Source organism: Suncus etruscus, chromosome 3 (genome assembly GCF_024139225.1).
Source record: "Suncus etruscus isolate mSunEtr1 chromosome 3, mSunEtr1.pri.cur, whole genome shotgun sequence".
Classification (NCBI taxonomy): Eukaryota; Metazoa; Chordata; class Mammalia; order Eulipotyphla; family Soricidae; genus Suncus; species Suncus etruscus.
This window is the reverse complement of record NC_064850.1, coordinates 86,712,964-86,727,608: the sequence shown is the minus strand read 5'-3', so window position 1 is coordinate 86,727,608 and position 14,645 is coordinate 86,712,964. Positions and strand designations below refer to the sequence as shown.

General features: G+C 42.8%; 1 protein-coding gene across 1 annotated transcript in view; it reads left to right on the top strand.

Moving 5' to 3' along the window:
- DSTYK (dual serine/threonine and tyrosine protein kinase) overlaps positions 1–14,645 on the top strand; it is a 62,351-nt gene that overhangs the window by 14,122 nt on the left and 33,584 nt on the right. The window contains exon 2 of the mRNA XM_049770934.1: positions 12,785–13,173. Coding sequence (XP_049626891.1) covers positions 12,785–13,173 — 389 coding nt within the window. The remainder of the gene's footprint in view (positions 1–12,784; positions 13,174–14,645) is intronic.

Sequence of the window (14,645 nt, the reverse complement as noted above, 5' to 3'; positions counted from 1 at the left end):
AGAATCTCTTTTTGATCCAGGATCTTGTATAGGATTACAAATGTTGGATTTACTCATTTAATCTCTTTGGGGTTGGTGGGGGTTAAGTTACACTTAACTGTGCTCAGGAGCTGCTTCCTGGTGGTGCTCCAGGGACTGTCTATGGACTAAATATTCTAATTCCCCTGCTCACAGCTGATGTACATGCATGGCAAGTACTTCCTGTATTTTCTCTCTGGCTTCACTTGTCCAATCGCTTTAGTTTCCTATAATCTGGAAGTTCTCTTTGATCTTTTCTGGCATTACTTTTTGACAATTTTAGGAGTAGGCATAGTATTCTTCATGAAGACCCTCACAGGATCTATGTGTTGTTTTCCAATGATTAGACTCAGGTCATGAGATCTTATAGAATTGCTAAGTAATCTTAGTGCATTGCTAAGATCTTAGTGCATTGCTAAGTAACCACGACCATTCCTGGCAGTGCTTAGGGAACCATGGGTTGCTGAGTATTGAACCCTGGCGTCCTACAAGGCAAAGCATATGTGTGACCTTTTGAGTTATTTCCCTAGCCCTGAAAGTCACCATTTTTTCCCTTTTACAATAGATTGGTTCTTTGTGGGAAATGTACCAAGATTTCTTCAATAATTTTCTTCTTTCTGTTTTGTTGCCACACTTGTTAGGGTTCAGGGCTTACTTGTGGCTTTACGCTCAGATGTCACTCACACCTGGTGGTGTTGGAGATTGATCTAGGGCAGGTTGTATGTAAAGCAGCATGTGCTTTAACCCCTGTACCATCTTTCTGGCCCCATAACCTTATTCTTGAAAATACTTGTCTCCTAAGTCTGACAAATACTTGTTCACAACTCACTTGCCTCGGTGGTGGTATTTGTATTCATATTTCCTTCTATTCTACAACAAGTAGGAAATTCCCTTTTCTTTTTAACTGTTATCAGCATATATTTGTGAAGTTTTCAGTGACATAATAATTTCTTTGTTATTACAAACTTTTTTTAGTTTAATTTTTTTCCTTTTCCTTTTGCTGCTGTTGTCATGAAAGCTAAAGGCTTCACATACACACTTGATTGTGGTGCTTGTTTTGGGATTTACTTTGGCTTTGGCTTTAGGTACTCAGGAGATCTTACTCTCAGGCCATATCTTACTCGGTGCATATAGGGTTAAACTCGCAGGCTCCCACTTATTTGCAAGGAAGGGGCTCTGTGTCACTCAATTCTACTTTGGATCCCTAAATATTTTTAATGCTTAATCTGCCCCAGATTTTATTTTTATTTATTTATTTTTGTACATGTGCACCATCAAACAGATCATTCTTATTTTTTTTTCTTTTTGGGCCACACCCAGTGATGCTCAGGGATGACTCCTGGCTATGTGCTCAGAAATCACTCCTGGCTTGGGGGACCGTATGGGACCCAGGGGATTGAACAGCAGTTCGTTCTAGGTTAGTGCATGCAAGCCAAATGCCTTACCACTTGCACCACCACTCTAGCTCCAAACAGCTCATTCTTTTGTTGTGATTTGTTTCTGGTGCTGGGGGTTGAACCTAGGGATTGAAACTGTGCATGCAAGGTAAGTGCTGTACAGTTGAGCTACCTTCCTGCCCACATTGGATCATTGTTTGTTTATTTATTTATTGATTTTTGGGGCCATTAGGACCAATTCTCAGTGGTTATTCTGCATTCAGGGATCACTCCTGACTGGCTCAAGGTACCATATGGGCTTCCGGGGTCAGATATGAGTAAAGCAAGTGCCCTACCTGCTGTACTATCACTTCAGGCCCCCCATTGTATCATTCTTTTGGGGGGTTGGGCCATACCTGTAGGTGCTCAGGGGCTACTCTTGGCTCTGTGCTCAGGAATCACTCCTGGCAGGCTTGGGGGATCTTATGGAATTGGATTCGATCACCCACATGCAAAGCTAATGACCTACCCATTGTGCTACCACTCTGGCCCCCATTGGATTATTCTTTTTTGGTGGGAGCAAACCCCATGATGCTCAGGGATTACTCCTGGCTATGTGCTCAAAAATTGTTCCTGGCTTGGGGGGGACCATATGGAACACTGGGGATTAAACCAAGGTCTGTCCTGGATCGGCCATGTGCAAGGCAAATGTCTTACTGCTGTGCTATTGCTTTGCCCCCTCTCCCCCAAATTGGATTATTCTTAATGGAGACTACTGTAAACTATTGGCTGCTGAATGACAGAGATTAAGTTGTCCATGAAGCATAGGGCGACTTTCTTTCAGGAACTGCTTTCACCTCTGCATCCCGTAAAGCACAGGCTCAGTGGTCAGCTGCCTTTCTGGTGTCCTTTGCAGCATGACAAGCCCCGGTAAAGTCTTACACAGAAAGGAGCTTGTCAGCTATCTCAGTGAATTAAGAAGTTCTTTATATTTTATTCACTTATAGAGTTCAGTTTTAAAAATTGAGACGTGAATAAACGTAAATGACAGGGCCAGAGATATAGTGTGGTGGATAGGGCATTTGCCTTGCATTCATCTGACCCAGGTTCCATCTCAGCAGCACATATGGTTCCCTGAACTCACCAGAAGTGATTCCTGACTGCAGAGCCAGGAGGAAGCCCTGAATACAGCCAGATATAACCAAAAGGGGAGACAGAGAGATAGTACAATGGGTAGGGGGATTTCCCTTGCACATGAATGACCTGGATTCTATACCCAGCATCCCATATTGTCCTCTGAGCACTGCCAGAAGTAATTCTTGAGCACAGAGCCAGGAGTAACCTAAGCCTCTCCCTCCCCCAAATCAAAAATCCCTCAAACACAAAAACAAAACAAAAACTGTAATTAGTCAAAAGGAGAGAAAGTGCATACAGAAGAAATATTAGCTATTACTATATATATGTATATATATATATATATATATATTATACACATGTGTATATATACATGTGAGGTAAACTCTCAGTGTGGTTTTAATATGTATTTCTCTTATTGCAAATAAACTCTTATGTGATGCTGGGAAGAAAAAGAGAAATCCTTATGTGCTCTTTTTATCAGTCAGTATTTCCTGTTCACTTCTGGTGAGGCTTTGAGGACTATATGGTATACAGAGGATCAAGCCTCAGTCACTTGCATGTAATATAAGCACCTTAATCCTGTAATATCTTCTCAGGCCCTTGATTTGAGAATCCTTGTGGATTAGTAAGTAGAATCCAAAGGCCATATTGAGTAACTATTTATTTATGGTTGACTTTTTGGTTTTTTTGATTGGGGGGGGCACACCTCTCGATACTCAGGGCTTAACTCCTGGCTCTGTGTTTTGGTTGGCTTGGGGGATATTATGTGCTAATAAAATTATTTATTTTTATTTATACGTGTGTATATGTGTGGAGTGAGGTATCCTAGATCCAAGGTATCTAGAAAGGAAGCACCTGCTGGATGCTGGTGCTCAAAATTTCTGTGCTCAGGAGTAGCTAGCCTATCAGTTAAGAGGGGACCATATGTAGTGCTGAGGTGGAAGCAGTCTGGTGCAAGACACACATCTTTTTTTTTTTTTAATAATATCTTTATTTAAACATTTTGTTACAAATACGATTGTAGTTGGGTTTCAGTCATGTAAAGAACAAACCCCTTCACCAGTGTAATATTCCCATCACCAATGTCCCAAATCTCCCTCCTCCCCACCCCGCCCCCATCCGTACTCTAGACAGGCTTCCTATTTCCCTCATTCATTCATATTGTTATGATAGTTCTCAGTGTAGTTATTTCTCTAACTGCACTCATCACTCTTTGTGGTGAGCTTCATGTCATGAGCTGGACTTTCCAGCCCTGCTCTTTTTTGTCTCTGAGAATTATTGCAAAAATGTCCTTTATTTTCCTTAAAACCCATAGATGAGTGAGACTTCTGCACAAGATACACATCTTAATCTTTGTAGTCTTTCAGGCCCAAATAAAAATTTTAAGTGTTGGGCAAGCATTAGTCTTTGTTAATTTTATTATTTATTTATGTTGGAGCCACATTATGTTTTGCTCAGGGTTTATTCCTGGTCCTGTGCTCACAATTCACTCCTCATGGGCCTGGAGGAGCATTTGGGGTATCAGGGATTGAACCTGAGTAGCAAAGCAAAAGCCCTACCTGATTTCTGATTCTCTCTCTCTCTCTCTCTCTCTCTCTCTCTCTCTCTCTCTCTCTCTCTCTCTCTCTCTCTCTCTCTCTCTCTCTCACCCTCCCCCTATCTCACGCCCCCTCTTTCCCCCATTCTCCCTCTCCCCCTCCCCCCCTAATCTTCCTCCCTCCCCCTTCTCTCCCACCCCTCTCTCTCCCCCCCTCCAATTATTTACTCCAGGCCCTTTAACTGTCAGTGCAGCAGCTGCTCCAGCTTCAAGCAGCTTTTCTGCTTCCCTCTCACTGTTTTTAGTTCTTCAAAGGCCTTTAGGTCTTCAAAGTCCCTGGCTAGTTCATTTAGCTTTTTGATCTGCACTGCATACAGAGTTGGCTCAGGGGAAAATCATACAATCAAATATACAGACTTGAAAACAAAAATAACCAGATCAACCTTATATCTTCCTCAATTGTTTTTCTTTCTTTCTTTTTTTTTTTGGTTTTTTGGGCCGCACCTGGCGGTGCTCAGGGGTTACTCCTGGCTGTCTGCTCAGAAATAGCTCCTGGCAGGCACAGGGGACCATATGGGACACCGGGATTCGAACCAACCACCTTTGGTCCTGGATCGGCTGCTTGCAAGGCAAACGCCGCTGTGCTATCTCTCCGGGCTCAATTGTTTTTCTTTCAACAGTTCTACATTTATGGGCCCTGGAATTTTAGAACTGGAAGGATTAAATAGGATCCCACCCAACCTGAGAATAGGACAGTAGGTAACATGCTGGCCCAGCAATTCGACCCTTGGCATCACATATGATACCCAAGACACTGTCAGGTATGGCTTAAACATCAGGAAAAGATCTAAGCCAATTCCATCAGTTCATAGATGAGAAAGGCTGAGAAAAGTGAAGTCAGAGTGTCATGCATATTACTTTACTCCTTTTCAATTCTTAGTTCTTCTCTGAAGTGATTATTTCCAACTTTATTGTCATAGAGGACCTCTCTCAGTCTTAACTACACTTTTATTTTTATATTGAGGATTTTTTTCCATCTTCTGTTCATTTATTTTAAGATCCTTTTCTATCTTCTGTTGTTGTCTGGAGGCGTTATGCAGCTCATCTTCAAGCTCACTAATTCTGTTCTCAGCAGCTGTTACTATGCTGGTAAGGCTCTCCAGTAGTTTTTTTTTGTTTTTTTTTTTTTTTATTTTTTTTTTTATTACAAGTTTTTCAGCTCTGCCTTTCTTTCTGAAAATTTCTCATTTAACTATCTTTACTCTTGAGTCTTATAATATGCTCTCTATTCCTTCCTTCCTTTTTTTTTTGTTTTTTTTTTTTTTTTTTGGTCACACCCAGCAGTACTCAGGAGTTATTCCTGACTTTACGCTCAGAAATCACTCCTGGCAGGCTCTGGGGACCATATGGGATGCTGGGATTCGAAACCACCTGTCCTACCTCCATGCCATCTCTCTGACTATTCTCTTTTTTTTTTTTTTTTTTTTTTCAATTTGTTTGAACATCCTCAACATTTCCTCTCTAAAGTCCTTATCATAGAGGCTGATACTAGTTGAGTCTTATTCAGCTATCATCCTCATGTACAAAGTGTGGTGTGTTTCTGTGTTGCTTTCCCATTGTGACCTTTGCAGTGTGGTGTTTTTATGTTTGAGATGTACTGCATTGACTAGAAGAAATGCATGGCCACAAAGTGAAGCAGAGTAGCTGCTTTTTTCTTTTCTGGGCATGAAAATGGCTCTTCTGAGCCAAAGAGGACCTTACTGCTTGTCTGTCTCTCTGCCTCAGTTTCTTGTGACTTTACTGTTGTTTTTTATCTTGGGGCCACAATTGGAGGTATTCAGGGGTCACTTCTGGTGGTGCTATGGGAACCATGTTGTGCCAGGAAAGAAAATCAGGCCTTTTATATGCAAAGCTTGCTCTCCTGCCCATTGAACTATAGAATAACTGTTTTGGTAGGAAAGATGGAAATTAGACAGTGTGGTATTATTCTGCTGTGGTTTTAACAGATGTGACATGTTTTACTGGCTCTCTTATCATTGCCATTAACTCAGAAAGTGCTCCCAGCTCTCTTGTCTTGGAAATGCTTAGGCTGATCTTAGTTCTCTGGTATAAACTTCTAATACCATCAGCAGAAGAGCACAGCTGTTGTGTTTTAATATATAACAACTTCTGTTCTAGGAGTTATAAAGGTTGTAAATTTACACTTAGACACCTGTTTGAGAGTATCCTAGGGTAGGGAGAAGGAAAGAGAAGTGTAATCAGAATGAAGATGGTCTAGCTGGATTTTTCCGTACTTGTACTGGGATTATGGTCCTTCTAATCCACACCATCACTCTGTTCTTTAAGTGGAGGAGCAGGCTTTTAGGAATGATTCTTGTTTTTTTGTTTGTTTTCTTTTTTGTTTGTTTGTTTTTTGGGTCACACCCGCCATCGCTCAGAGGTCACTCCTAGCTCTATGCTCAGAAATCACTCCTGGCAGGCTCGGGGGACCATATGGGATGCCAGGATTGGAACCACCATCCTTCTGCATGCAAGGTAAATGCCTTACCTCCATGCTATCTCTCTGGCCCATGATTCTTGTTTCTAAACTATTCATTATGCACCATACTTTTTTCTTTTTATTTGGAGGGAGCATGTCTGGCATGCCTTGGGAGTTACGCTTGGCTTTGCACTAAGGAATTACTTTTTAGTGGTGTTCAGGGGGACCATATGGGATGCTGGGGATCAAATCCAGGTTGACCACATGCAAGACAAATGCCCTACCCACTGTGTTATCACTCTTGCTCTTGGGGTCTAGTTGCTAGAGAACTTCTTTGAGTTCCCTCGAGAAGAGTAGGTGCACGGGCGGTGAAATACGAAGAAAATGAGAGCCACAGAATGTATGTGGAGAAACAGTATGTTCTAAAATTTAATGTCTGGGGCAGGTATATATGAAGTAAATTGCCAGTCACAGGTATGAGAAGAATGTTCACAAACAAAGCACAGATTAACAGATTAATTCACCTGGCTAGGATAGCAAAAGTCCTAGGGAGAAGGTTAATTTTAACACCTAAAAGCAGTTCCTTGCAGGCCAGTCTCAGATGTCACAGAGGGGATTAATGAGAAGTGGGAATAAGGGGAGAGGTTTCATTGTTTAAAGGTCGAAGTGAAGGAGACAAGCTCTATCTAAAGAAATGCAGATTTTATACCTGGTAAAGTTTCCACAGCCCAATACTACATCCTTGCCAAACCTATTTCTCGGTAAATTCTAAGGTAAATTCTAAGGTAAGAGTTAACAAGTTTAGAGATGTCTCCAGAAACAGAAACTGCAAGGGCATTTTAAAGACAGGGGAAAAAAAGTTGTTACTAAGTGTCTTTAATTTTGATGCTGAGATTTTCCAGATAAAGAGAAATTTAATCAGGGCTGTAAAATCCTTATGTTAGGAAGTAAAAGGTTTTTACTATCTACACACAACGTAAGGGAGAAAGGCCAATTAGATGTGAGGAGAGCATAATGTCAGTACCATAACGTAAATCTCAAAAGCATTTCTAAAGGAATAGACCAGTGATCCGCGCAGGGGAGAAGCATTTCAGAAGGCCTTCTGGTGAAATGTTCCTTGGGAGTATTCGAAACAGCAATCCACACTAAGGATAAATGGCATTCTAGTGGGCCTTCAGTCGGTCCTCCTTTAAGAAATATAGAAATTCCTAGCAACAGTGTGAGAACACTGGGCATTCCTAAGGAGCTAGTGCAGTCAGTTACTCTCAGCATTTTGTGAACCAATTTCTCAAATGTTCCTTCTTTAATTATCTGAAAATATTTGAAAACAATTTTTTGTTTTGTTTTTGGGCCATACCTAGCAGTTCTCAGGGGTCTTGACTCTGTATGCAGGAATTACTCTTGGTGGTGCTCCAATATTTTGAAATTTATAATATCCCTAATATTATGGTTGAGGCAAGTCCATGCCAGTTACATTAGAATCATATCAACCATCACTTTCATCCAGTGGTTCCAGAGGTGGGTAGTGGAGCTAGCTGGTCATAGTGCCAAGGATCAGACTGAACTGGCCACATTCAAGACATGTGTCCTAACTCTTGTGCTATCTCCCAAGTGTAGGCATCAGTAATTTTTAAGTTAATTTTTTATATAAATTTTTTAAACTTTATTGATTGATTGATTTCTGGGCCACACCCAGTGGCACTCAGGGACTACTCCTGGTTCTGCACTCAGAAATCGCACCTGGTAAGCTGGGGGGGACCATACAGGATGCTGGGAATTAAACCAGGTCCCTGCTGGGTTGGCCGCATACAAGGCAAATGCCCTACTGCTGTACATCTCTCCAGCCACTTAAATTAATTTTAAGATGATTGCAACATGCAGGGTAGCTTTGAAGGTCACTGCTCTTGCTCTTGAACTCCGCACCTATGCGCCATGCTGTGGGCTTGAGAGCCACAGATGTGGACCAACATTCTCAAATTTGACTGCATTTGAAATCACCTGAAAAGACTTTATAGTCACTGGACCAAGAGAGATAATACAATCCTCTGAGCTGTATGTGGTCCCCTGAGCACTTTGACAGCCGTAACATTCAAACAGGTATATCAGTCATGTCTAGGATACAGAGAGAACTCTAAACAACTGGGTTTGTTCTGATCTTTATAATATAAACAATTGACTAGAAAGGTTGTAGTAAATATTTCGTTGTAGACAAGATGACCTGTCTCAGGACTAGCCTGTGGGTATTGCTTGTGAAGGAGCCACCTAAGCTGTGGCCTCTGGCAACTTGCTTTCAGATTGTCATTCAGAGTCCAGTTTCCTATACTTGGCACAGAAGGAAACACTCAGTTCAATTGTCTTTGCTTATCCAGAGGAATCTCTCCTTCTTAGGTGAGTTGATTTTCTTCTTTTAGGCCAGACTTAGAGATAGGAAGGAAAGGAAGGACCTTATTGATGTTGGAGGAACATATGGGATGCTGAGGATTGAACCTGGGTTGACTGTGTGCAAGGCAAGTTCCTTTTTGAGAGCTCGGGCAGTATAGCTTCTGCCCTAAGCTCAGGCTCATGGTGTCATTTGGTTCTTGTGGAACAAGTAGGTTTGACGATTTGAAATAGATTTGTAACAAAATAGATACTATCTGAAGTAGAAAAACTGCAGTGAATTAGGCCGGGCTTGCTTCAGATACACTGACATAGTAAACAGCAGTTCATGGTTAGTGACCAAAGTAATTATACTACTACTACTACTACTACTACTACTACTACTACTACTACTACTACTACTACTACTACTACTACTACTACTACTATTACTATTATTATTATTTATTATTATTATTATTATTATTATTATTATTATTATTATTATTGGGGCTTCACCCAGCAGTGCTCAGGGGTTACACTTGGCTCTGTGCTCAGAAGTCGCTCTTGGCAGACTTGGGGGACCATATGGGATGCCAGGAATTGAACTCGGATCTGTCCTGGGTCTACCGCGTGCAAGGCAAACGCCCTACTGCTGTGCTTTCCTCTCCAGCCCTCAGAGTAATTGTTTCAGCTTTGCCACTCAGTTTTTCAGGTAAGATGTATGTATTTGGTCCAGAGATTGGCTTTCTTGCGACCTAAGGACTGTAGTTCTTCTGTGCCTTTCTAACACTTCTGGTTGCTTGAATCATAGACCTGGGCAGAATACAGTCCCTGAACAAGTAGGGTCAGCTCAGAAGTAGGGTCAAGTAGGGTCAAGCATGGTCAGCTCAGAATAATGTAGTTCTGGTTTGGAGAGATAGAACAGAGGTTAGGTGCTTGCCTTACATCCTGCAGACCCTGGTTTGAATGCTCAGTGTCACATATAGTTCCCAGGTACGACCAGGGATTACTCAGAAAACTGCCAGGTGTAGCCTCCAAACAAAAACAAAACCGGAGAGTTCTAGTCAATGAATTTATTTTTTCTAATTAAAATATTTTAGATCTGAGGGACTAGAGAGAGATACATCAGGTAGGGCTCTTGTCTTGCATGCTCTTGATCTAGGTTCAATTCACTGGCATTTTATATCATCACCAACTGCAACCAGAAGTAAGTGCTGAGCACTACTGGGTGTGAATACTACCCCTCCCTCACACCAGCCTTAATTTAGGGCCAGAGAGATAGAACTGTGTACCTTGCTTGCAGCCCACATGGTTTCAATTCTGTGTACCCGAGATGGTCCTCTGACACTGCCAGAAGTGATAGAGTCAGAATGCAAAGCCAGGGGCCGGGCGGTGGCGCTAAAGGTAAGGTGCCTGCCTTGCCTGCGCTAGCCTTGGACGGACCGCGGTTCGATCCCCCGGTGTCCCATATGGTCCCCCAAGCCAGGAGCAACTTCTGAGCACATTGCCAGGAGTAACCCCTGAGTGTTACCGGGTGTGGCCCAAAAAAAAAAAAAAAAAAAAGAATGCAAAGCCAGGAGACAGCTCTGAGTACTGCTAGGTGTGACCCAAAACAAAGAAAATATTTTTAAAAAATGTTTTTGGGGGGTTAGGCCATACCTGGCTGTTCTCAGGGGACATTCCTGGTTTTCTGCTCAGAAGAGACCACTGCCATTGGTTGGAATGGGGGACTAGAATCAGGATTGGTGGGATGCCTGGTGAGCCCCTTTGTCTTTTTCTCTCTGACCTGTACTTTCTTGTTTGTTTGTTTCTGGGCCACATCCAGTGGTGCTCAAGTGTTACTCCTGGCTTTGAGCTCAGGAATCACTCTTGGGCTTGGGGACTATATGGGATGCCAGTGATTGAACCTAGTCAGCTGTATGCAAGGCAGATGCCCTCCCTGCTGTGATATCACACTGGCCCAATCCCCTACTTTTCATACTTTTCTTTGAATAGAAATTGTCATAATTTTGTTTTCTCTTAAGTGCCATATATTTTTTGTTTTGTTTTGATTTTGGGTCATACCCGGCAGCGCTCAGGGGTTACTCCTGGCTCTATGCTCAGAACTCGCTCCTGGCAGGCTTGGAGGACCATATGGGATGCCGGGACTTGAACCAATGACCTTCTGCATGAAAGGCAAACGCCTTACCTACGTGCTATCTCTCTGGCCCCTTAAATGCCATATTTTTGTTTGTAGATATTAGCCTTTTCGAATAGGGCCAGAGCAATAGCGCAGCGGTAGAATGGTATTAAAAAATGTATTAAAAATGGTATTAAAAATGGGCTTTGGGGCCGGTATGGTGGCACTAGAGGTAAGGTGTCTGCCTTGCCAGCGCTAGCCTAGGACAGACCGCAGTTCGATCCCCCGGTGTCCCATATGGTCCCCTAAGCCAGGAGCGACTTCTGAGCGTATAGCCAGGAGTAACCCCTGAGCATTACTGGGTGTGGCCCCAAAAAACAAGAAAACAAAACAAAACAAAACAAATGGGCTTGGAATAATAGTATAGTGGGTAGGTTGCCTTGCAGTGGCTGATCTGGCTTTTTTTTTTTTTTTTTTTTTTTTTTTTTTTTTTTTTTTTTGGTTTTTGGGCCACACCCGGTAACGCTCAGGGGTTACTCCTGGCTATGCACTCAGAAGTTGCTCCTGGCTTGGGGGACCATATGGGACACCGGGGGATCGAACCGCGGTCCATCCAAGGATAGCGCAGGCAAGGCAGGCACCTTACCTTTAGCGCCACCGCCCGGCCCTGATCTGGCTTTGATGCGCCCCATATATAGTGCCCAGAGCTTGCCAGGAGTGGTCCCTGAGTGCAGAGCCAAGACTAAGCCCTAAGCTAAGGACAGTTGAGTATGTCCAAAAACAAAAAAATTTTGAGATCAAGCATGTCTCTTCCCAGATTTGCCTTGGTTTTATGCTAATAAAATATTCTTTCCCTTTGCTGCACTCAGTCTTGTCTAAAAATGGAAGGAATGTGATTTGCTTAGGAAATGATCAAAATTGAGCATCTATTTGTTAAACAAAATGACAGCTGAAATGCTGTCACTAGCTGTCATAGATAAACTGGAATATATTCTAGAGCAGACTTGAGTAACATTTTATCTTAACCCACATTTCAAGATTCTCATACATTTATAAAACATGTCACAAATGAGAAAAATAACAAGCATATGGTGGAAACATTGAAAAGGGTCACAGGTATGCTCATTATTACATTTTCTGCCACAAGGAAAGTTTCATGATTTTGGATTTTGTTTTTGGGTCACACTCAGCATTGCTCAGGATTTACTCCTGGCTCTGTTCTCAGGGATCACTCCTGGTGGGCTTCAGAAACTATTCAGGGTGCAGGGATCACACTCGGGTCAGCAAGTATATGGCAAGTGCCCTGCCTGCTGTACTATCACTTGTTCAGCCCCAGGAAGATTTTGACTTGACAATTTCAAGTATAGTTTCTCTTTGGACTTACATCTCAGGTATTATCATCTTTCCTGACTTAGTTAACTTACTGATAATGGAGTTTGTGTTTGTGATTGAGCCCTTCCAGACTCCCTTCCAGCAGAGGCTGGCCCTCCACTGGATGCAAAGGGAGCATAGAGAGTAGGTGAGGTAACCGCTAGCTGTCTGGGCAGAAAGAAAGCTCTGGGGATGAGCCTGGAAAGGGAGTTCTGTAGCTATTCTAGGAGCTTTTATTCCTGACTGCACTGGTTATCTCCCTCAGTGACGAACTTCCTAGAAATCTGACGACATCCTCATGAGATCTGTGTGTGAATCTCTCTGCCCTTTCTGACTGTTCTCTCTGTACTTCTTTATTCTTTTCCACCCTCCCCTTCCCCAACTAGGTCAGCTGAGCTGCATTACCTTCCCACCTAATGAAGAGAAGTACCTTCAGCAGATCGTGGACTGCCTCCCCTGCATTGTGATCCTGGGCCAGGACTGTAATGCCAAGTGCCAGCTGCTGAATCTGCTCTTGGGGCTGCAGGTGCTTCCTACCACCAGGCCGGGCAGCAAGAAGACTTGTAAGTTGCGGCGTCTCCGCTTCACCTATGGGACTCAGACTCGGCTCAGCCTGGCACTCCCGGGCCAGTATGAACTAGTGCACACGTTGGTTGCTCATCAGCATAAGTGGGAGACGATCCCTGAGGAGGACCTGGAAGTCCAGGAGGACTGTGGAGATGACGCTCATGTTTTAGCAGAACTGGAGGTGATGATGCACCATGCTCTCTTACAGGTACCAGTCTCACTGAGAGCTTGCACTCTCGCTAATTAACTTCTGTGCTTGAACTTTATCAGAAAGTAACTTGGCACTACATATTCTTGACTTTGAGCATCAGTTGATGGACTGGAAGGAACAGGAAATTGAAAACAGTCAGGACAGTGCCCATCTCTCTTCCTGTATTACAAGGCCCTGAGAAGTTTGTGTCCTTGTCCACTTAACTTTCTAAAATAGGTCATATTTGCATCTTAACATGCTTTTGCAGAGCAGTAATGGTGAAAATTAGAAACATGGCCTTCCCTTTCTGAAAGAAACTATAATGGAGCAGGATAGTTTCCTGGGTCTAATGAATGTTTTGTGTGCTAAGAGTCTCCAAATATCTGGCTCTAAATGCTCCTTTGAGCACAGAGCCATGAGTAGCCCCTCAGCACTTTCTGGTGTGGCTTCAAAACAAACAGAACAAAATAGAAGGAGTTTTAAGATAATGGATAATTAGTCTCATTAGAATTGTGACCTGGTGAAGAACTTTTCTTTTCTTCGACCTATACATTATTCACTAAGAAGGTCAGAACCACCTCTTAGGTGATATTAAGGAACTTGAGAAGACTCAAGTCACTGAGTATGACTCAGTGTATAGAGATGAAGAGCCTATTGTGAAGAATGCCTTAACTTCTCTCTGGAGGTCACCCTGCCAGGAGTGCGGGTCTTAGATTTTCTTAAGAGACCATACTGTCTGTCTGGTTTTCAATCTTTTATTTAGGAAAGATTTATTCATGTTATGCTTCCCTTTAGTTCAGCCTCAAATACTTGTTTTTAATTTTTTTTTATTTTTTAAATTTTGGGCCACACCTAGCTGTACTCAGAGTTTACTCCTGACCTTGCATTCAGAGATCACACCTTGGATGACTTGGGGGACTTTAAAGGGCATGGGGGATTGAACTTAGTTGGCTTGAATGCAAGGAAAACTCCCTACTTCTTTTGTTCTGGCCTTGAGAAAATGTTTAGAGAAAACAGATACAAGATATGACCGTTTGGGTCAGGTTTGGGTAAGAGAAAAGGCAGCAGGATGCTCAGAACTGAATCCACTACCTCAGGCAGCTGTGCCAGGAAGTAAGGACTAGCTTGGGAGATCTAGGAGAGTGGTTTTTTCTTTCTTTTTCTTTTTATTAATACTTTAATTGAATCACCATCAGATACACAGTTACAAAGTTTTAGTTGAATTTTAGTTATATAGTGTCCAACACCCTTAAGTGCACATTTCTAGTCCCCAGTGTCCTCAGTTTCCTTCCTGCTCTCCTCCCTGCCTGCCTCTGTGGCAGAGCTTCCTTCTTCCTTCCTTCCTTCCTTCCTTCCTTCCTTCCTTCCTTCCTTCCTTCCTTCCTTCCTTCCTTCCTTCCTTCCTTCCTTCCTTCCTTCCTTCCTTCCTTCCTTCCTTCCTTCCTTCCTTCCTTCCTCCCTCCCTCCCTCCCTCCCTCCCTCTTTCTCTC